The sequence below is a fragment of the Sphaeramia orbicularis genome, chromosome 16, assembly GCF_902148855.1.
Source record: "Sphaeramia orbicularis chromosome 16, fSphaOr1.1, whole genome shotgun sequence".
In the NCBI taxonomy this organism is placed as follows: domain Eukaryota; kingdom Metazoa; phylum Chordata; class Actinopteri; order Kurtiformes; family Apogonidae; genus Sphaeramia; species Sphaeramia orbicularis.
Window position 1 is genome coordinate 12,679,628 of NC_043972.1, and position 23,594 is coordinate 12,703,221.

Consider the following 23,594-nt stretch of genomic DNA (forward strand, 5'->3'; position numbering starts at 1 on the left):
GTTTACTCTTCGTGGTCATCTGTTCATATTCAAATGACGCTCCTGTTGCACGGTGAGTCCTGTTAATGCTCAGAACAGGAAGTCCACATGCATTTACATGTGGACCATGTTTATGCAAATACTGGATCACAGAACCAGGACGGGGTCTATTTACCACCTGAAACCACAGAACCAGAACCTGAGACCAGAGCAGCTGTGGATCACAGAGGGTCGGCATCACCTGGGGTCGCCGTGGAAACCAGGTGAGCCGCATCAACACCGCCATGGTGACGACCCTGAGGAAACATGTCGTTTAGGAAGAAAAGGAGCTAATGTGTTTGAAGGAGTTTGTGTTCCAGACGGAAGATGAAGTGGAGGAGAGTCTTAGCGATGGCGGTTGGTGAGTAAAAGACAAATAAATATAATAAACAGAAGAAATACAGCAAATACAAATAAATCAAATATAATTAACAGAATAAGGCAAGGCAGACGGCCATCCTCCACAGTCTGGTTCTGCTCCAGATTTAAACCTGTTAAAGGTAGTTTTTCCTTCCACTGTCTCCAGTCACTACTGTTTGCTCCTGGAGGATTCTGTTGGTTTCTGTGAATTGGCTTCAGTCTGGTTTCGACCGACTCGATATGTAAAGCGTCATGAGATAACTTTTGTTATGATTTGGTGCTATATAAATAAAATTTGATTTGAATTGAATAAACCTGTGAGTGAAATGAACCATTTCAGACCAAATATGGAGTAAAATGTCAAATTCCATCCAATAAAAACAAACCTGGTGAAGGCAATGAGTTGAATTAAAGGTGGATTTCTTCACTTGATGTAAAAACAAATTAAAACTGACAATCGTCACCTTTTTCACCTTTTTCTTTGTGTCGCTGATCCTTTCGCCTTCTGCTCATGATCTTAAAGGTGTGGGGGGGTTGGACTGGATCAGCGTTCGCTTCTTCTCACTCCTTTTCAGGGACAACAGTTCTTTTTTCTATTATTCTATTTGTTATTTTTGTTTTATATTATGTTTGTGTCTGAAATAAACTAAACTTAAAGGTTGTAAATGATGATGAAAACGACATCATCAGACGTTGGAACGTCCTGAAACATTTCTGAATGTTGTGTAAAAAACAGGTTTGGTTTGATCCGTTTGTTCTGTTTTTTGTTTTGTTTTGTTTTTTTTTTTTTTAACTTGAACTTCCTCAGGCTGTTTTTGACTCCTATTTTCCAAACGTGGACAGAAGGTTCAGATGGTTCTTTGTTTTTCTTTCCCAGGGTTCCTCCTGTTCCACCAAACAGGTACCGGTTCATCCTTATTTCAGCCGGTTCTGCTGAAGCGGACAGAGCCACTGATCCGGTTCTGTGTGATTTCAGCTTCATGTGGTGGAACTGACCTGGTCCAACAGCGGATGAAGACGGTCCAGTCTTCGACGTGGCCTGGCGAAAGTCCAGACTGGGTCTGTCACTCCTCTGCCAGAGCCGTCAATGGGAGCGTGTCCAAATGCACCCACACTGAGGAGGAGGCAGGATCATGGTGAAGGATCAACCTCCGGGGGCTGTTCCAGGTTTCCTGCATCTACATCAACAATGACAAGAACCAGTATGACCTCACAGGTTCTCAGATCTACAATGGGAACTCGACAGAAGGAAATGGAACCACCAACAGCCTGTAAGAGTTGAAGTGCAGGGTTCCCACGGGGTCTTCAAAGTCCTGAATTTACAAATCTGCATTTCATACTTTCACAAAGTCTGTCCAAGGTGTTGTCCTGTATGACCACAGACACGTTTAAAGTCCAAACTGTAAAGACAGTACCGTTAGTCCACTCAGTTCCACCTGTTCCAACCCCCTAATTTAGACTGAAATTAGGAACCAGTTAACTCGAACTTTACCCCCGATGACAAACGACTCTGAACGGTGGGAGTCAAAGCACTGGAGAAAAAAAATACAGTTTCATTTTAAATACATTTTATAGGCCTGAAATTCTGTTCTAAGTGTCTTAAAAAGGTCTGAAAAAGCCTTAAATTTAACCTGTAGGAACCCTGTAAGTGGACCTGGTTTATGTGGAGGTTCAGCAGATCCACAAACGGCTCCAGTCCTGTTATTGATGACTTTGTGTTCATGTCAAATGTCCTCTGACATGTTGAGTTGGACCAAAGCTCCTCCACATTTGTGAAGGTGGAGTTAAAGGAGGGTTCCATCCGCCTGCTGTTCGTCTGGGACAGGGTGTCGTCATGGAGACGAGTCCTAAACAACAGTAAAGCAGGTCGACAGTGAAACCAAGCTTAGTACATGGTTTTAAATAGTCTTAAAAGTTTAAATCTGTATATAATACTTAAACAGGTCTTTAAAGGCATTAAATCTGATGTGATCAGTCTTCAGTTCCATTTCCATAAATGTGTTCTCTGGGTTTAAATGTGTCTGTTAAATGTCCAAACTAGAAAGAAACTAACGTTAGTCGACTCAGTTCCGCCCGTTCCAAAACAAGGTCATTTATACTGAAATTAGGAACCGATTACCTCTGACTTTACACAAGTGATCCCAGAGCATTCGACCAACACATGGGCACGTTAGACACACAGTGTCACCACAGAAACAGGACTTTAGGAACTTTAAAGGACATTAAGGGACAGCTCTGAAGTGAAAAGTACCCTTGAGGAAGTTTAAATGTAAAACTGTCCGATTTGGTTCGTCCACTGAGGAGGCCCCATTCATCATTTCTTTGTCAAACAGATAAAAAAGTCGATCTTTCCTTTTCCATGTTTGGACCTCAGGTGGAGCTCAGTTCTACCGTCTGTTTGGACCTCAGGTGGAGCTCAGTTCTGACGTCTGATTGGATCACTCCAGACCTGATGGGCGGACCTTCAGTCTGTGCTATGTCATCTTCAAAAGTTTTTAAATTGAACCTGTAGGAACCCTGGTAACTGTATCCATGGAAACCAGAGGAGTTTAATGTTTGTGGCTGACACACAGGGCACCTTACTGTAGGCTCCGCCTCCAGAGTCATCGCCCCTTTTGCTAAGCAGTCAATCAGGCGTTCCATTGGTGCAGCGGTTAAATGTTTGAACACGTTAGACGTATTCAACCCTTAAGTGTCGTAAACGGTTCTAGTGTTGACTTTACTGTTAAATGGAAACAGAACCTGAATATAAACGACCTGATGAATCAAACGAATGAGTCCAAAGAACCGAGCTACTGGACCCGGGTCATGAGTCCGTCCGTCCATCCACAGTACCAGAACACACACTTAAAGGATGGAACCATCTTCAGTCCTCAGGAAGGGAAGTGGATCTGCTGAAACCTGGTCTGTGACATCACATCCTGTTGAATCAGAACCACCTTTTGGACTTGATGACATGTTTTCTTGCAGATGCATCGTCACACACCCCTCCAATTTGAAAGCAAAAACCTGACCTGTCAATCACCTATCTGGGGGCGGTACGTGTCTGTCAACCTGAAGAAAAAACTGTTTCTGGTTTTGTGTGAAGTGAAGATCTACAGCACAAACAGAGGTAAGGTGGACCAGAACCGGGTCGGTGTCGCAGTCCTTCAGCTTCTGTTCAACATGAACCCACTTTAGCAAGGTTCTGAGACGGAACGTTTCCCTCAGATCCATAACGTTCCTCTGTTCTGCAGTAAATTCTGCTCCAGGTTGTTAAGGTCCTGCTCTGTTCACAAAGTCACTCATTTAGTCAAGAAGTTTGGGTTTTCTCCAACTTTTCCCCATTTTTTAGGGATATTTTATTGTATTCGGGTGAATTATATTTGAACCTCCTGAGACTCATCTAAGAGTTTAACAGCATTATTATTTAAAAAAAAAAAAAAAAAAGGTTCAAAGTCTTGAAATCCTTGAAAATGCTTGAACTTCAGTGTTGTGTTTTCAAGGTCTGAAAAGTGCTTGGATTTTTTTTTTTTTTTAAGTCCTTGAAAGTGTTTGAATTGTAACTGATGTAATTGATTGATTGATTGATTGATTTATCATATTAACTCCAGTCAAAGTTACGTACAGAGCTGATTCATGTAGAAAAATCAAACTTTGTAAATCCAGTCAATTCCAGGTGTTCTCAGGTCAACTCCAGGTCCAGTTGAGTCTTCGTCTTTGTCTCTTCGGTGCCAGTTTGTCTGAAGAACACCATGCGGATTCCCCTTTTTTTGGATAAAACTGTGTTCTTTAATTTCTAAACTTTTTACTATTATGAAAGCTCTTTTAAGATGTTCAGTCTCCTCTGAACTTCAACACTTTCTGTTTCTCCAAAGAATCATCTGTTTCGAGAGCAGAACCATCACAAAACCACTGAAAAGACAGAAGGAGGAGGAGAAGCATCAGTGCTGACTGACTCCTTAAACTGGAATTCAAACATAAACCACTTCAGCTCTGATTTATTTGGGGTTTAAAGTTTTAGCATTAATTATTGTTTTACTGTTTCTGTTACTGAACCAGTTGAACTGACAGAGTAAAAGTACTGAAGAAAAAGTACTTAAGTAAAGTACTGTAGTAAAATACTGTAGTAAAAGTACTGTAGTAATAGTACTGAAGGAAAAGTACTGGTACTGAAGTACAGTACTTAAGGTAAAGTACTGAAGGAAAAGTACTGAAGTAAATTTAATGAACATCATTTTGATAAAAAGGGAAAATAATCCTGAGTTTATGTGTTCCTGTAGATGTTTTTTTTTTGTCAAGTGAAAAGGGGCTGGAAACATTAGAAAATGACCCTTAAAAATCCTTAAAGTGCTTGAATTTGACCTTGAAAATGTGTGGGGTGGGGTGTGGGGGGGTAATGGTACAGATCAACTCATTTAATACAGGAGATAAAACCCAAAGGAAGTATTGAGTGTGTTGTTCCTAATGTTCCCTGTCCTGGTTCTGTAGGACACTGGAAACTGGTCCAGGAGTCCAAGCCATGGGACGAGGCCTTGTACCACTGCAGGGACCGGGATATGGACCTGGTTTCTGTCCTGGACACCGACGCCCAGGCCTTTGTGGGACTTGAAGCCCAGAATGCCAAGACCCCCCCATGTGTGGTTGGGTCTCCACTACACCTGCCCCCTGGGGTTCTGGTTCTGGGCGGCGGATCATCGCCTGAATGTGAGTTACTGGAATCCAGACCACAGATCCGACAGCAGCGTCTGTGACACCAGCGCTGCCATGGCAACAGAAAAACCCCATTACTGGTCCACAAAGTCTGACTATGAGTCATTTAATTTCATCTGTGAGTAGGAAAAGTCAACGTCCAGGTTCTGGTCCTGAGTCGGTAATGGCTGTTAAGTTTTCAGGGGTCACATGAGATAATGACTTTAACTAAGTGGGTAGTTCTGTTTTTTGTGTCTTTTAAGGCTGTGCATGTATTTCATGTTTTTTCTTGTCGTATGTGAAGAGAGTGAGTAATAAATACAAATGAAAAACAACCAAGATAAAGGTGGATTAAAACAGGACTGTGAAATAACCAGTAATAGTTCATAACAGGACCAGAAGTGATCTGATGTCTGCAAACTGTTCACACAAATAAAACCATTTATTTCTTCAAAAATTTGACTTCTATTTTTCATGGATATTTTACTGTATTTGAGTAAGTTACATGTTAATGGTAGAGATCTGTATCTCAAAAAGATAAGATATTGACAATTCTAATATTTTTCGCGAAATAAACGACATCGAAAACGTGTACTACACTCAGTACAGTCCTCGTTTCCGTCATCCGGACCGGAACCTTTGTTCAGCGGACATTGTGTTGTCCGTGCAGTTAGTACTGACGGACCTCTTAAACACGCGGGTGTAAACAAACAAAAGCCTCTTGTAACCTAGTTGTATGAGCTGTTACCGGTGTTTAGGTCCAGTTCTGATGGAGATTTTCGGAAGTACGTTTGATGACTCTGTGTTTGCGGAGTCCAGGGCCCGAGTGTCGGCTAGCCTGCCCGGATACAGCCCCAAAGTCTGCGAGTCCGAGGTGAGTGGGCGGATGAATGTGTCCGAGAGGCTCCGGCCGGCGTTAAAACTCCACCAAGAAGAATAAAGGTTGTGTGAAAACATTAACGTTAAATAAGAGGTGGTTGGTGAATGTTTAACCGATAAAAGTGGTGAAGTAGCGGATTAGCCGTTAAGCTAACACCGGTAAATGGACGGAAATCCAGGTAAAAACCCACAGATATGAACGAAAATAAATATAAAACTCGCTATATTTAAAAGAGGAAATGGTGTGAACATATTCAAGGGGTTGCACATAATTTAAGAATCAGAGGCTAAATTTCCGCTGTTTTTGCAACAGATTAATGCGCACATAGTGAAGACCAAACAGACTCCCCCATAAGCTCCTTGTCGGTGTCTTTGACACTATTGGACCATGGGTCATAAAGTTTTTTAACCTGTCGCTCACAACTGGTTTGTTTCCCAGCTCCTTCAAACAGGCCATCATAGAACCTAAACTAAAGAAAACCACACTGGACCCCACAGACTTCAAAAGCTACAGGCCCATTTCAAAGCTCCCCCTATTGGCCAAAATCCTTGAGAAAGCAGTGTCTAAACAACTTACAGCTTTTCTGGAGACACACCAGATCTATGACACTTTTCAGTCTGGGTTTAGACAACGCCACTCAACAGAAACCGCACTATTAAAAGTGTCTAGTGACATCCTGATGGCGGCTGACTCCGGGAAATCCACGGTCTTGGTCCTGCTAGATCTCTCCTCGGCCTTTGACACAGTGGACCATACCATAATGATTGAGAGACTGAGGGACCTGGTAGGGATGTCAGGTCATGTGCTAGACTGGTTCTCCTCTTACCTGACCGGCAGAAGCTTCACTGTGTCAATAAACAACTTCCAATCTGACTCAGCGGATCTACTGTGTGGTGTGCCCCAAGGCTCTGTCCTGGGACCAGTCCTATTCTTACTCTATGTCCTCCCACTTGGCCACATTATCCGACAGTACAGTGATGTCTCCTATCATCTATTCGCGGATGACATCCAGATATACTGCTCCTTTAACTCCTCTGAGCCCCACAAACTGAGTTCCTTAATCAACTGCTTGTCAGAGCTGAAGCAGTGGCTAAATGATAACAGCCTCCAGCTGAACTCCAGCAAAACTGAGACCCTCATCATTGCCCCGGATAGTGCAATCCCAGGGATCAAACATCACCTTGGAGACCTGAGTTCCTCGGTAAAGACAAAACTGAGGAATCTGGGTGTCATCTTTGACCAGGACATGTCTTTAGAATTCTACTCCAAACAGCTAGTCAAAAACTGTTTCTTCCACCTACGCAACATCTCCAAACTCAGATCTATGGTGTCCACAAATGAGCTCGAGATGATCGTTCACGCTTTCGTATCTTCTCGCTTAGACTACTGCAACAGCCTGTTTACATGCTTAAACAAGAAGGAGCTGGCCCGTCTACAGTTTGTCCAGAACTCTGCTGCCAGGCTCCTGACCCGCACAAACAGGAGAACCCACATCACTCCCATCCTTAAATCTCTCCACTGGCTCCCTGTTCTATATCGTCTTCATTTCAAAATTCTTGTGCTAACTTTCCGGGCCCTACATGGCCAGGCCCCTGCATACATTGCTTCCCTGATCCAGCCCTACAGCTCGACTCGTAGCTTGAGGTCTTCAGGACAGCACCTGCTGATGGTTCCACGGACCTGTTTTAGTACACGCGGTGACAGGTCTTTTAAAGCTGTGGCACCACGTCTATGGAATGACCTGCCTCTACACCTACGGTCCATGGACTCTGTAGAGAGCTTTAAGAAACACCTCAAAACCCTCCTGTTCAAAAAGGCTTTTTAGTCTCCCACCTGACCCAGGACCACCACAGACTGATTACACTCTATGTATTCATCATAACGTACTCCATGTGTCATCCCCCCCCCCCAGTCTCTCTATATCTCTATCGCTCTCTCTTTTCTCCTCCTTTACTCTCTCTCTCTCTCTTTAACCCCAACTGGTCAAGGCAGACAGCCATCCTTCAGGAGTCTGGGTCTGCTCGAGGTTTCTGCCCGTTAAAGGGAAGTTTTTCCTCGCCACTGTCACCAATCACAAGTGTTTGCTCCTGAAGGATTCTGTTGGGTCTCTGTAAACTTGATTCTGATTTGAATTGATAAAGCACTTTGTGACTCTGTCTGTGAAAAGTGCTCTATAAATAAAATTTACTTTACTTTACTTACTTTACTCAAATTACTGGTGTTTGACCATTTCCGATCCATGTGCTGCCTTCAGTTGCTGTCAGGGAGGTGAGTCTTTCCAATTGTGAATTCAAAATTACGAGTGCGCTGTGTTAACGTGCAGACGCAGTTTATCGTGACCTGTTACTTGGGTGAAATGGTTTTGGCCGTTTGAATTCATCTGCTTTCCCTCCAAATTGCGTATGTTATAAATGTGCACATTCATCCGCTAACAGCGGCAGAACGTTAATAAAACCATTGTTTATCACTGGTTATGAATCCTCTGTTGCTGCTCTCCGTCATGTTGAAAAGGTCAAAGGTTATTTTCATCTAGTGTATCATTTATTCCCAGTTCTCGTTAAAATACGACGTGAGTGGCGTTCATGTGCAATTTTCGAGTTCGTGATTGTTATTTACCATAATTCCCATAGCACATGAAGGCAGCATTAATACAGCCCTGTAGCCGATGTTCTATCGATGATCTGTTGTTTTATTGACCCTTTATTGATCAGATGGTTCCAGTTGGATCAATTCTCTTGTTTCTTCAGTGAATCCTGATCAAAATAAAAATAGATCCACAGAGAAAAACCATCTGACACAGTGTAATCCACAAACAGAAAGACAAACTCCTTTAATCCATACATTGATCTGCTGTTTTTATTCAGTTTTTGTGTCTGATTGTGAATGAGATGATAAGTTTAAGTCCAGACAGAAATTAAAGTATTTAGAACCTGAAACATCACAAAAACAGGAAAAATAACAATGACATCAGTGAAGAGTTAGGGTTTTACTACAGTACTTATACTACAGTACTTTACTACAGTACTTTACATCAGTACTTTTACTACAGTACTTCAGTACTTTTACTACAGTACTTTACTACTGTACTTTTACTACAGTACTTTACTTCAACACTTTTGCTACAGTACTTCAGTACTTTACTACAGCACTTTTACTACAGTACTTCAGTACTTTTACTTCATTACTTTTACTACAGTACTTTACTTCAGTACTTTTACTTCATTAATTTTACTGCAGCACTTTACTACAGTAATTTACTTCAGTACTTTTACTACAGTACTTTACTTCAGTATTTTTACTACAGTACTTTACTTCAGTACTTTTACTACAGGACTTTAGTACAGTACTTTTACTCAGTCAGTTCCACTGGTTCAGTAACAGAAACAGTAAAACAATAATTAATGCTACAACTTTAAACCCTGAATAAATTAGAGCTGAACTGGTTTATGTTTGAATTCCAGTTTAAGGAGTCAGTCAACACTGATGCTTCTCCTCCTCCCCTTCCTCTCTCCTTCTCCTCTTCCTCCTTCCCCTCCTCCTCCCCCCTCCTTTCTTTTCAGTGGTTTTGTGATGGTTCTGCTCTCGACACAGACGATTCTTTGGAGAAACAGAGGGTGTTGAAGTTCAGAGGAGACTTGGCCATGAGACGAGGAAACTACCAGGTGATGGATTTATTCACTGAAACAAACCTATGAATGAAATGTCTGTGGTCACAGGTGGAGTTTTTCACATGCTGGTTCTTCTTTGCGTTTATTCTTAGTTTGGTTTTTGGTTCCGTTAGCCTCAACCCTGTTTTGAAGGTTTTATTACATTCACTCAAAAATACAAAGAAAAAAGGAAATTAAAAACACCAGGAGTCAGAAAAAACAAAGTTCACTTTAATTCATCTTTAAATTTAGTTTATTTTACAGATAGTTTAGATTTGTAGAACCATCTCATGTCATAGAACCCGGTGTTTATTAATGGTTCCACTGTAGAACCCTGTTACTCTACGTAGAGGAAATGAAGCTTGTTTCACCTTCAGTTTCATTTTGTGTCGTAGTTTTTCTGGGTTTTTCCATTTTTCTTTGGTCATATGATGCTGCCTGGTGGTTCTGGTTCCGCTGACCCGTCTGTTCTCTGGTGTTTGTTCTTCAGAACGCCCTGGAGGCATACAGCTGCTGTCTGCAGTGGATCTCTGACAACAACCTGACCATCAGACGGGACGTTCTGGAAGGAATGGCCCGGTGCTGCACCAAACTGGGCCAGAGGAACCGGGCTCTGGACCTGGCCCAACTTCTGGTAAATCCTCTTGATCCAGTTCTGAATGTGGAACTGTGTTTGGAACCAAAGGATCTGTTCAGTGTTGGCGGTTCTATGTCCAACATTCTGTTAAAACAAACATTTAATTTCATGTTACGAGTTTCAGTGAAAAGTACAATGGAACTGGCACTGGTACTTACTATTAGTGTTTGGTACTAGTACCAAGTACTGGTACCTGGTGCTAGTATCAAACACTAGTATCAAGTACCACTAGTGTTTGGTACTAGTACCCTTTCGTACATTTTGTGTTTTGTATTTGTTCCGTTTTCATCTGATCCTAAAGTTGATTCTGGTTCTGTTTGTTCTGACGTTCCTGTTTTTCTGGGTTTCAGAGTAAAGACGCCTCCAACACCTGTCACCTGACCAGTCTGCTCCTGCTGAAGGTGAGACCCAACGCTTCTAAAGGTTCTAATGTAGAAAACATAGTGTTACTGAACTGTGACTTCAAGTCAGCATCCACCAGCTGGTTCTAATGGTTCCACCGATCACAGGCCAGCATTACCACTTGGGTCTAGAGACTCTAGTGGTTCTTGAGGTTTAACTGGTTCTAGTGGTTGAACTTTAGGGTTTAGGTTCTACTGTTTGCACTGATCTGGGGTCAGTATCTACCCGTCGGTTCTAATTATTCTTCCGTTTGCTCTGATCTGGGGTCAGTATCTACCCATCGGTTCTAATTATTCTTCCGTTTGCTTTGATCTGGGGTCACTAGCTACCTGTCAGTTCTAATTATTGTACCGTTTGGGCTGATCTGGGGTCAGTATGTACCCGTCGGTTCTAATTATTTTACCATTTGGGCTGATCTGGGGTCAGTATCTACCAGTCTATTCTAATTATTCTTCCATTTGCGCTGATCTGGGGTCAGTATCTACCCATTGGTTCTAATTATTCTACCGTTTGGGCTGATCTGGGGTCAGTATCTACCAGTCAGTTCTAATTATTCTTCCATTTGCGCTGATCTCAGGTCAGTATCTACCCGTTGGTTCTAATTATTTTACTGTTTGCGCTGATTTCAGGTCAGTATCCACCGTCATTTCGGATCCTTACCGTCAGTGATCCAGTCCATGCAGCAGCTGTGCAGCCTGGTGCCCTTTAACCCCTGGCACTGGTTCAGTCTGGGTCAGACCTGTGTCCAAGTACTGGACGGAGACGGCGCTCCGGGCGTGATGTCATCAAATGTCCAATCACCTGATGCCGTGGGGAACAGGAACATAGAATCCCAGAGTCCATGTTCTGCAGATCCTGATGAACTGCTGGTTTTATTGGGACCGTCTTCTCCACTGGACCAGGACCAGGACCGAGTATGGCTGAAGGCCTGCATGTGTTTCATCAGGTCCAGGTAAATGTTCTGTCTGAGAACAAACAGGAAGTTAAACCATAAAACGTAGATGAATCCTTTATCTGGGTCCTGATGGAGGTTAATGGGACTAATGACCTGTTGGTCACATGACTTCATTAACTCCAGTTCTGTTCATGTTTCATGTAAATGTCAGCTGATGTAGTTCAGGCTAGATCTGATCCATAAACTCAAACAGTAAACGTTCTAAACTTAAAATGAGGTGTCATTGGTTCATTTAGTCCTTGTGGTTCTACAGATAATTAGCACTAATTGGAAGGAACAGGTTCCAGTGTTAAGAACTTAAAAACCTCATGTTGGTCCAGGTCTTCAGTTGGACAGGAGTCAGAGAAACTAGAGCCTGAAGAACCCTTTAGAACCAGACGGAGGTTCTGGATCCACAGATGATTATTCTGTGTCACTAACTCACCTCCATGTGGTTCTGGATCAGGTGTTCCGTTGTCTGTTCCGTAAACGTGCCAGTTCTCCGTGTTCTCATCCCCTTCAGGCTCTTGTTGAAGATCCTCCAGCAGCAGCAGTCGTCCTTCGTGTTGCGGCGAAGCGAGGACGTTCTGCGGGAGGTGGACGAGGCGTTACGGCGGCTGAACCCCAGAGACACCACCCTTAGGACGCTGACTGAGGTGAGCTCACGCAGAACCAGAACCAGAACTAGAAGGTCCAGTGGGTTTTACAGTTCCATCTCCTGTGTCCAGGTGATGTCAGAAGACCTGGTCCCAGAGAAGATGAGAGAGGACTACCAGGACGGGGACAGTCTGTCCACCGTGTCCATTCAGAGCTTTAGGGAACGATGGTGGGACAAGATCTTAGAGAGCGGAACACTGGAGAACGATGGACCTCAGCAGAACCGAACAACCCAGTCCTGAAGATCCGGTTCCATTTGTCAGAACCGTCATGAACATGGTTTGGAAAAGGACACACCTGGAAACCCATAACTGTAAACAGGTGGAACATTAGAACGTACTGAGGATCCATGGGTTGAAGGAGAACCTCAACATGTTCTGTAACAAAGAGAGAAGGAGTGACTCAGAGGACGAGGAGAGGCTGATCAGAACCAGAACCAGACTTGAATAGATCCACTAGAATGTCTCTAATCCTGCTCTTGTTGGTTCTGCATCGTTTGTTTTCAGTTAACAGCTGCTTTAACATCGATCAGTGAAACGTCGTCTGGTTCAGACTCAATCGGATTGGACCGGTTTGGTTCGGTTCAGACTTGAAACTATTTTACATTCACATCTTTAAGAACCAGGTTTAAACTAAAACTGTTTGGTTCAGATTAAATCTGAGGTTCTTTTACATTTGTGTGGTGTGAGTTTGTTGGTTCTGATGATCCTTCAGTGAAATCATGTTAACCTTTGACCTTTGGTTTAAACTGTCCTGAATCTGTTTTAACCTGTTTTCTGTTTTTCATCCACATTAAACTGGTTTAAGTCACTGAAAACTATCATCTGTTCAACTGTTTGGGTTTAACTGTTTGTCATGTGACCTTTGTTTAGTCTAACTTTAACCACATGGTGGTGCCATACACCCTATTTATGCAGCTTCATGTAGATGGAAACTTATCATTTGTAAAAGCGTACTAGGACCACATAAATAAAAACACTGTCACTAAAAACACACTCATAAAATATGGAGATAAAACTTGTAATTTTATGAAAATTTGAATATAAAAAGAGTCATAATTTTACAAAAATAAAGTTGTAATATGAGAATAAAGTCGTAGTTTAAAAAAACCTCAATTTAGTGAAAATGTACTTTTATGAGATTAAAGTCGTAATATTTTGAAAATAAATTCTCAATAGTGCGATAAAAAGTCCTCATTTCTAAATCTTAAGCCTTAATCCTTGTTGATGACAGAGTTTCCAGTTACAGCGAACGCAACAAGTGAAGCATCAACTTTCACTTCTGTTGGACCAGACGACTAATGCTAATGTGTTGATGGTGAATGGGGCTAATAGGCTCAGTATTTGGTGGGCAGGGCTAATAGGCTCAGTATTTGGTGGGCAGGGCTAATAGGCTCAGTATTTGGCCTTTGTGCGTAAACCCCAAATGAAAGTAGAACCTCACAGAATATTCCCAGTTCTACATTGTCAGACCAGTGGGTACAACTATGTTCTGGAAATTGTATTTTTCTCGCCTGTTTTTAAATCATGACTATATTCTCATAATATTATGGCTTAATTTTTGTAAAATCATGACTCTTGTTGTATTCAACTTTATTCTCATAAAATTATGGGTTTTATCTCAATATTTTCCAACTTTGTTGTCAATAAGTACGATGACATATTAGGGCCACGTAACAAAATAAAAACGTGTCACTACGAGACAAGGGTAGGTAAATATTCGTTTGTATAATCAGATACATGGAAACGTGGGCTGAGTCTGAGTTGATCAAAGTCAACGTTTACATCTGAAAACCAAACTAAGCACTGATTCATTTTCTGCATCTACAGGGTGGGGAAGCAAAATTTACAATGAACTTTGTTGTTTTTTCTCAGCAGGCACTACATCAATTGTTTTGAAACCAAACATATATTGATGTCATAATCATACCTAACACTATTATCCATACCTTTTCAGAAACTTTTGCCCATATGAGTAATCAGGAAAGCAAACATCAAAGAGTGTGTGATTTGCTGAATGCACTCGTCACACCAAAGGAGATTTCAAAAATAGTTGGAGTGTCCATAAAGACTGTTTATAATGGAAAGAAGAGAATGACTATGAGCAAAACTATTATGAGAAAGTCTGGAAGATACTATTAAAGAAGAATGGGAGAAGTTGTCACCCGAATATTTGAGGAACACTTGCGCAAGTTTCAGGAAGCGTGTGAAGGCAGTTATTGAGAAAGAAGGAGGACACAGAATAAAAACATTTTCTATTATGTAAATTGTCTTGTGGCAAATACATTCTCATGACTTTCAATAAACTAATTGGTCATACACTGTCTTTCAATCCCTGCCTCAAAATATTGTAAATTTTGCTTCCCCACCCTGTACACTGAACTTTATCCATGAGTTTGGTTTCAAGTCACCTCTGTCTTAAATGGATGAACTGGGGGTGTCCAACATACAGCCCGTGGGCCAGAACCAAAGGGTCCAATCAGGTTCATGGGATGAATAAGATATGAATAAATGAAGATAAACTCGTTAGTTCAGGTTCATTCAGACAAATATGACCTAAAGAGGATCAGAACCAGTACAATAAGAATAGAATAACCTATAAATAATGACAAATACAAATGTTTCTCTAAATGTAAAGAAAAAAGTTAAATTAAATGAAAATATTGATGTTTACAAACTACCCTTTAAATGTGAACAATCTGAACAAATCTGAACCTGGAACGTCTGAATGTGAACAAGTGGAACTGATCCAGTATCTGTGCATTTGTAGATCCACTGGTTCTGTTTGTTATCATGAACACGTGGAACTGATCCAGTATCTGTGCGTTTGTAGATCCACTGGTCCTGTTCGTTATCATGATCCACTGAATATGGGTCCAATTACAGTTCAGGTCAATCGTGTTATTCATGTTTTAAAGGTTAGTTTGTAAATGTAAACATTTTCATGTCATTTTTCTTTTTTACACTAAAACAGTTTGTATTTGTCATTATTTGTAGTTTATTATATTATTATTATTGTACTGGTTCTGACCCACTTTAGATCATACTGGTCTGAATGTGGAACCTGAACTAACATGAGTTGGACTGACCTGCAGAGGACATCTGACCTGACAGAACCGAACCAATCCAGGTCTGAATGGGAGTCTGAACCGACTGGACCCATCTGGTTCAGGTCTTCATGTTCTGGTTCAGGTGTTCATGTTCTGGTTCAGGTCTTCGTGTTCCGGTTCAGTCTCGTCGTTCGTGTTCTTGGTCCTTCCTGAAGTTCTGCTGTTGAACGGACTCCAACCTGACCATCCACTCATCCTCTTATCCAGATCGAAGGAGCTGGGGCGGGTCACGGGTCGGGGTCTTAGGGTGGGACTCTGTGGAACCCAGTTCAGCCTTGGGGTGGGGTTCTGCCGGTGACGTATATACAGTCCTGGACCCGACGGACCTGGACCCGGCTCAGGCTGACGGGGGTACAGATGGACTCTATGTGATGGATCTGGTCCCCTGGAGCTGAGACAGGTCAGTCTAGTCTGGAACTCGTTTGTCAGGACTCTGGACTGGTTGAAGACAAACTTCTGGGCCTGATGTTCTGGTGGTGTGGAGTGATGGAGGACATTGGCACTAAAGGGTCTTGGTTTCAAGTCCAGGTCCTGGTTCACACCTGGACTCAACAGGTTTCTTTGCTGAAGCAGAAGTCCTTGAGGTCCGAGGTTCTGCAGATGGGAGTTGAACCTCAGAGTGACCACCCCGTGTTGACCCTGAGGGTTTGACCTTTGACCCTCTGAAACAGTCTCAGTTCTGCTGAATGTGAGCCCCCTCAGCTGAGTCTGGATGTGTCGGACCTGGGTCTGAGGAGGGCCAAGATGGTTCTGGACTTGAGGGCTGGTTTGGTTTTGACTGGCCTCCAGAGTGTCATCCCCTTGGTTCTTGGAGACTCCGCCCACTTGGGGCTGTCCCTCCACAGATCTGTTCTGCTGTAGATCTGGTGGACCAGGTTGACCGAATAGACCTGATGGACCTGGTGGAGCCTGTAGACCCAGTGGACCCTGTAGACCTGGTGAACCCTGCAAACCCAGTGGACTTGGTGGACCCTGTAGACCCAGTGGATCTGGTGGACCCTTTGGGTTCATCTGGGTGTCATCTATAGGTGGGCCTTCTGTCCACACTGCGTTCATCCGGTTTTTCCTCGTCTTGTGGACATGTGGCGGTCTAAAGGGGATGGGGCCATATGGCGCTGAGACAAATCCAGGAACAGGTTTGGAGCTGGAGATGAGTCTGAGGAACTCCTGATGGAAGGAGGAAGTGAGGCTGCCTTTGACCAGAACCGCCAGAGTCCGATGGACCTGCCAGCTGAGCCAGGAGAAGCTGAGGACACAGACAACGTCAGAGCTGGAACTGAACGTTCACAGTTAAAGACACAACAACTGAAGGACATAGGTGTGTTTACCTAAAGGACATAGGTGTGTTTACCCAAAGGACATAGGTGTGTTTACCTAAAGGACAAAGGTGTGTTTACCTGAAGGACACAGGTGTCTTTACCTGAAGGACCCGGTCAGAACCTCCGTCCCATCACCGATGAGAAAAGTCTCTGAAATCTGACCCGACACCCGACACAGGTGTGTTTACCTGAAGGACACAGGTGTGTTTACCTGAAGGACACAGTTGTGTTTACCTGAAGGACCCGGTCAGAACCTCCGTCCCATCACCGATGAGAAAAGTCTCTGAAATCTGACCCGACACTGTCCTGCCTGTTTTCGCACAGTACGTCTGTCCCTCAGCGCTGTGGACACACAGTTTCTACACAGACAGATAGACAGGAGGACAGACAGGTGGACAGACAGACACAGTGAAACAATAAAACTAATGTGTTTGATGTGTTTAATATCTTTACAGACGTCACATTTATCTGAGTCATAGAAACAACAGCAAATGAAGGGGAGGTCGGAGGTCAGAGGTCAAATCCAGTTGATGTTTTTTCAGACTAATGTGATCAGAGATTTGTGTTCCTTCATCATCCAGGTGTAAACCTATTTTTACTCCTTGACTTTAAACCCAACATGACACTGCCTCTGCCCTGGTTTGGACTGTCTGGTACTGTTTGGTATTGTTTGGAATGTTTGGTACTGTTTGGAGTGTTTGGTACTGTTCGGACTGTTTGGCTCTGTTTGATACTGTTTGGACTGCCTGATACTGTTTGGACTGTCTGGTACGGTTTGGTACCGTTTGGACTGTCTGGTACTCTTTGGACTGGTACTGTTTGGACTGTTTGGTGCTGTTTGGGCTGTCTGGTACTGTTTGGACTGGTACTGTTTTGTCCTGTTTGGACTGGTACTGTTTGGGCTGGTACTGTTTGGGCTGTTTAGTACTGTTTGGAGTGTCTGGTACTGTTTGGACTGTCAGGTACTGTTGGGTACTGTTTGATAGTTGTGTGTTCATGGTTGATTAGTTTGAGCAGTGGACATTCTTAAAGTGCTTTATAAATACAGTCCAGTTCTACGGACTCATTCAACCCGTTTTACTGATAAATGAACTGTGACCTACTGTGAAGGTGTTTCCGTTGAGGTGGAGGTTCTCACACATGTCGATGAACAGGTGGAGGTTGAGCTGATCCAGAATCAGATGAACTGTCACGTTCCTCTTATTGGATGCCTCCAGGAGGTCACACAGCAGCTCCACATCACTGAAGACGTCCACCACCATGGACAGAGACTGGACACACACACACACGTCACTAAAGGAGCCTGTAGAAACACCTCTGAGTTGGACTAGATCCATTACTGATGGTTTATCATCAGACTCATGTGGAGACATGAAACACAGGTGTCGAAAACAAACACACAGGTGTAGAAAACAAACACACAGGTGTAGAAATCAAACACGGGTGTAGAAAACAAACACACAGGTGTAGGAATCAAATACACGGGAGTAGAAAATAAACACACAAACACACAAGTGTAGAAAACAAACACATAGGTGTAGAAATCAAACACAGGTGTAGAAATATAACACAGGTGTAGAAATCAAACACACAAGTGTAGAAAACAAACACACAGGTGTACAAATCAAACACTCCTCCAGACCTTTTTAGTTTTCCGGATGAATTCTCGGACCTGGTCTTTCAAGGTCGCTGCCCCGCCCTCACAGTAGAAGACGACCTGGACACTGGGGGCGTTGACATTCAGCCCACTACACACCACACCTGGAAAAACAAACACACCTGCAGAACCAACCTGGTGCCAGCAGTCCAATAATACCGGTCTGGACCCGTGGACGTTAGATCCAACTTGGTACCAGCGGTTCAATAATACCGGTCCAACCGGTGGACATTAGATCCAACCTGGTACCAGTGGTCCAATAATACCAGACCAGACCCGTGAACATTAGATCCAACCTGGTGCCAGCGGTCCAAAAATACTGAACCGGACCCGTGGACATTAGATCCAACCTGATGTATTTCATTCACAATCAGCCTGAAGTCATTGAACCCACATGACCCTTCTGCACATGCTCAGTTCCATCGACATCACAACTGGAGGTTTGAGCAGATAATGAACCACGTGTAGAACATGATCAAATTAAATACAATTTAGTTTGGATGTTTTTTTTCTTGTTCGTAAACTAAATAAACTCATTGTTCTGTTTGTGTGACTCATCTGTACACACACTCATAGTTCAGATCTGGGTTCAGATCTGGTTCAGATCTGGGTTCCTCTGCTCCGCTTGGACCTCCTACCACCTACACACCCGTACTCAAGTACCCTGTTCTTGAACTGCAGTACTTTAGCAGGGTGGTGCTGCGCTCCTCGTACCTGTGGAGGTGTTCAGGTCCAAACCGTCCACTGTCAAACCAGAGTCTGATGACACCACCGGCCTCCCACTGGTCCAGGATCCAAACAGTTCATGACCGTCATCAGAACCAGAATCATCTGAACAAAGAAATATTTACAGGTCAATCAGTGACTCTCACACACACACACACACACACACACACTCATATGTGTCAGGGTTCGCACACGTTTTTCAAGGTCAAATTCAAGCACTTTTCAGGGTCATTTTCTAATGTTTCCAGCCCCTTATCGCTGGAGTCAAAGTCATATCTACATAAACACATAAACTCAGGATTATTTTTGTTACTTTTTAATCCAATTATGGTCATTGTATTATGTATAAACATCAAAAATTCTGTTTCATAACAGCAAAAAGTTTAGAAATTAAAGGAGAACACGAAGTTTTATCCAAAAAAAGGCAAGAACCCATCAAAGACACACTGACACCGACACACAGATTCAGGTCCAAATGGACCTAGAGTCGACCTGAGAACCCCTGGAGTTTACTTTATGACAAAAAGGTTTATTTTTCTAGATGTATCACCTCTGTGGAAGGAGCTTTCGCTGGAGTTAATATGAAAAAGAAATGCATAAAACACAGAGTTAGAATTCAAGCACTTTCAAGGATTTCTAGCACCCGTATAAATATATAATAAATTATATATATATATATATATATATATATATATATATATATATATACACATACATGCACACACGCACACACAAGCACACTACCGGTCAAACGTTTTAGAACACCCCAATTTTTCCAGTTTTGTATTGAAATACAAGCAGTACAAGTCCAGAGGTAAAAAAAAAAAAAAAAAAAGGTAAGGTTAAACAAAACTGAAAAATAATGTACATTTCAGAATTATACAAAAAGGCGAACAAGAAATGGGTTAACAACTTAAAGCAGTTCTGCAGCAATGGATGTTGAAATCAAGCCTCGAAAGTTGGTGCTACCAATTCCTACAGGTGTCCCAATGTTTCTGAATTACTTCCAACCCCCTCTGTCTGCATAAAAGTGGTGTTGGAACACACTTTGGTATCATATCATTGGGAGCATTATTTGAACAGTATTGTACCGCAGAAAGTAGTGTGTTACTATAAAATGGAAAAGAGGAAAAGGCAATTAACAATAGAAGAGAGACAGACCATCATAACACTCAAAAATGTAGGTCTTTCCTACAGAGAAATTGCCAAGAAAGTCAAGGTGTCAGAATGTCCAGTTTCCTTTGATGGGTCAAGTTGCAGCAAGAAAGCCATTGCTGAGACTTCAGAATAAGAAAAAGAGGCTTGCCTGGGCCATGAAACACCGCCAGTGGACTACTGAAGACTGGAAGAAGGTGTTATGGACTAATCAAACCTGCAACTGGAAGTCTTCTCTTCACAGTTGAAACTGAGACTTGCTTACTATGACCACTACTGAGCTGTGCTTGAAGCTGTTGTCCTGTGAGTCGCCTATCACACAAGCTGTTGACTGTCATAAACTTGTCTTCTGATTCTGTTGTGTCTTTGGCTCTGCCAGACCTCTTCCTGTCAGCATTTTCCCCAGTTTCTGAGTGCCTTTGGATGGTGAAGGAAACTGGACTTACTGACACCTGGACTTTCTTGGCAATTTCTCTGTAGGAAAGACCTACATTTTTAAGTGTTCTGATGGTCTGTCTCTCTTCTGTCATTAATTGCCTTTTCCTCTTTTCCATTTTTAGAGTAACACACTACTTTCTGCAGTACAATACTGTCCAAATAATGCTCACAAGAGTATGGTACCAAAATGTGTTCCAACACCACTTTTATGCAGACAGAGGGGGTTGGAAGGAATTCAGAGACGTTGGGACACCTGTAGGAATTGGTAGCACCAACTTTTGAGGCTTGATCAACCTCCATTGCTGCAGAACTGCTTTAAGTTGTAAACCCATTTCTTGTTCGCCTTTTTGTATAATTCTGAAATGTACATTATTTTTCAGTTTTGTTTAGTCTTAAACAAAACTAAACAAAAACTTTAGCCTTTTTTTTTCATCTCTAACAGTTCACCACTTAACTTTGTACCAATTTTTTTTCTTCCTTTTCTTTTCTTCTTTTACCATACCTTTGTACCATTTCAAGCTGTTCATTGGACTTGAACTGCTTGAATTTCAATACAAAACTGGAAAAATTGGGGTGTTCTAAAACTTCTGACCGGTAGTACATACATACATACATACATACATACACACACACACACACACATATATACATATATATATATACACACATATATACATACATATATACATACATATACACATATATATATACACACATATATACATACATATATACATACATATACACATATATATATACACACATATATACATACATATATACATACATATACATATATATACACATATATATATACACACATATACATATATATATATATACACACATATACATATATACACACACACACATATATATATATACATATATATATATACACACACACACACATATATATATATACATATATACATATACATATATATATATATATATATATATATATACACACACACACACATATATATATATACATATATACATATATATATATATATATATATATATACATACATATATATATACACACATACCCTGTTGACTCTAACCCAAACTGTCCCATATTTGTACCAAACACAGATGCAATACAGCAACAGAAAATGCACCATTGAACTTAGTTTTATATTTCCTAAATGTGTTCTAAACTGTGGAATGTTGGTTTTTCCATTCAATCCCAATTGTGCTGATTAGTTTCTTTATTCTGGTAGATGTCAGTAGAAGTCATTCCATAAACATGAACATAAATCTGTGTTGATTTAAATCTAGAATGCATCTTACCCCTCTATCTCCGACTAAATTCTAAACTGATGTGGTTTCCTGGTGTGTCCACACATACCCACATATGTTTGGGTTCAACTCTTCATCTGCTCTTGTTCTAACATCCATCAACATCTGATTGTTTTGGTCATGTGACTCCAGTTGGACTCAAAGGTCTTTCCATTACAGTTTTGTGTCATATACCAATTTAACTACGAAAAAACACCTCTAACAACAACAACTATTCAGAGAAAAACTAGAGTTTGGGTGGGTGAAATTGTCGTTTTTCCACTAAGCAAATTTTTATGTGTAATTTTTTTTTGTTTTCATTTTGTTTTTATTGAAAAAGGTGACAAAACACCTCCAATATTACCATTCATATAGATGTTATGTACTAGAGCCCTTTTCATATTTCTTATTTTACACACACCAAAGTGCAAAAAAAACTGGGTGCTTACAGCTTAAAAACAATCATAGCGTTACAATACCTCTGGGTTCTTTAAACATTACACGTTTATGCAGAAAAACAAACAAATACAGGGAGATTATAAAAAAGAGGATATTTTGAGAGGAGTGATCCATGTTCTGGACGGTTAGAGGACACAAACTGGATCCATTTGTCCTAAATAGGATCAAATGTGTCCCTCTGGATTCTGATGGAGTAAGTCCATTTTTCTACTTTGAATATTTGTCAGATGATCTGGTCTTCTATTGTTGGTGGAGTTGGGTTTTTATGTGCAAGTTATAGTTGTGCAATTTGAGGGTCAATGGAAAAGTGACTTCTGATGTAATGTTTAAACACCAAATGTGCGTGTTATTGTAAGACAATAGAAAGTTCACTGGTCAAAGCAGAAACAGAATAAAGTCCAACAGAAAAAGGATGTGCAGCATAAAGACAAACAGAGCAGGCGTTAATCAAACTCCACAGACTGTATACGTATTTAACAGAGTGGGTTCAAATGTCTAACCTGCGCTGGTATCCTTGGCATTCTCCAGCAGGTACGTCTTCTCCAGCTGGGACAGGAAGTCCAGCTCCCCCTCGGCGTCCAGCGCCTTATGGAACCCGTCCAGACCACCGCTGAGCAGAGCATCCGCCGCCACCCGCACACTCTCATTGTGGCTCAGGTCCAATGTGGATCCGTCCACCGTGGGGTCGTAGGGCAACAGCGAGGCCACGCGCAAGCTCTGGACCCGCCTCCTGATCTTACCCTGGGGTCTGTACCTCCTGGACCACAGCGAGGACAAGGACAGACCACTGGTATCCATGGAGACAGCGTGGTTTACACCTTCAGGAGCTGAGGAACCTGCACGGACGCCGTCTAAACAGCATCTGAGGAGTTGGTTGGAACTAAACAAAGTTAAAGACCTGAAGGCCCTCCCCCTGCCGAGGGCAAGACCGTCTGACGGATAATCAGACAGGACAGATGATACCTGAAGGCAACATGACAGCACCTGATGGTTTACGCCGTCAACTTTAAGAGAAACACCAACACAACGAAACTATGAACACGACGCCTTGGTTTTAGAAACAGCTGAGGAACGGGCCTGAACCAGGTCAAAGGTCATCAGCCGTTTGTGTGTCAATCATTCAGAACAAACAGGTGAGCACCGGTAGAAGATGGGAGGAGCCAGGGGATGAATGAGTGACAGGTATGGAGATGTGTGTCATCATGGCTCACATCAAACCACACCTCCATGTTTACACG

The 23,594-nt window shown here is 42.1% G+C and overlaps 2 protein-coding genes and 1 long non-coding RNA gene across 5 annotated transcripts; 1 reads left to right on the plus strand and 2 right to left on the minus strand.

The window, feature by feature from the left end:
- Positions 1-5,693: 5,693 nt before the first annotated feature.
- On the plus strand, positions 5,694-12,876 carry c16h8orf76 (chromosome 16 C8orf76 homolog). Of its 2 annotated transcripts, XM_030157343.1 has the most exons (7): positions 5,702-5,923; positions 9,490-9,591; positions 10,067-10,210; positions 10,564-10,614; positions 11,245-11,567; positions 12,073-12,205; positions 12,278-12,876. In XM_030157343.1, the coding sequence occupies exons 1-7, from the start codon at positions 5,786-5,788 to the stop codon at positions 12,446-12,448; spliced, it is 1,062 nt and encodes a 353-aa protein (XP_030013203.1). In that variant the 5' UTR covers positions 5,702-5,785; the 3' UTR covers positions 12,449-12,876. The 2 variants fall into 2 exon arrangements, with proteins under 2 accessions (XP_030013202.1, XP_030013203.1); XM_030157342.1 differs by having other exon boundaries at positions 5,694-5,923; positions 12,073-12,876.
- LOC115435143 (uncharacterized) lies at positions 10,160-12,131 on the minus strand. Its single transcript, XR_003937658.1, has 3 exons — positions 11,995-12,131; positions 11,276-11,580; positions 10,160-10,297 (listed from the first exon to the last, which is right to left on the minus strand). It is a non-coding gene; the product is annotated as an uncharacterized LOC115435143 (long non-coding RNA).
- A 1,663-nt stretch (positions 12,877-14,539) lies between the features above and the next one.
- On the minus strand, positions 14,540-23,573 carry LOC115435125 (protein FAM83A-like). 2 transcript variants are annotated; one of them, XM_030157336.1, is made up of 7 exons: positions 22,857-23,573; positions 19,006-19,122; positions 18,277-18,395; positions 17,738-17,905; positions 16,869-16,993; positions 15,955-16,561; positions 14,540-15,909 (listed from the first exon to the last, which is right to left on the minus strand). In XM_030157336.1, the coding sequence occupies exons 1-7, from the start codon at positions 23,152-23,154 to the stop codon at positions 15,394-15,396; spliced, it is 1,950 nt and encodes a 649-aa protein (XP_030013196.1). In that variant the 5' UTR covers positions 23,155-23,573; the 3' UTR covers positions 14,540-15,393. The 2 variants fall into 2 exon arrangements, with proteins under 2 accessions (XP_030013196.1, XP_030013195.1); XM_030157335.1 differs by having other exon boundaries at positions 14,540-16,561.
- Between the last annotated feature and the right edge of the window lie 21 nt (positions 23,574-23,594).

Bases quoted from the DNA above. Each gene is read 5' to 3' on its own strand.
- c16h8orf76 (XM_030157342.1), top strand. From the start codon at position 5,786: ATGAGCTGTTACCGGTGTTTAGGTCCAGTTCTGATGGAGATTTTCGGA. The intron at 5,924-9,489 runs GTGAGTGGGCGG...CTTTCTTTTCAG, and splicing joins CCAAAGTCTGCGAGTCCGAG to TGGTTTTGTGATGGTTCTGC. The intron at 11,568-12,072 runs GTAAATGTTCTG...CATCCCCTTCAG, and splicing joins ATGTGTTTCATCAGGTCCAG to GCTCTTGTTGAAGATCCTCC.
- LOC115435125 (XM_030157335.1), bottom strand. From the start codon at position 23,154: ATGGATACCAGTGGTCTGTCCTTGTCCTCGCTGTGGTCCAGGAGGTAC. The intron at 17,906-18,276 runs GTCTGGAGGAGT...GTGTGTGTCCAG, and splicing joins TCATCCGGAAAACTAAAAAG to TCTCTGTCCATGGTGGTGGA. The intron at 16,994-17,737 runs GTAGGTCACAGT...CTGTCTGTGTAG, and splicing joins TCAACGGAAACACCTTCACA to AAACTGTGTGTCCACAGCGC.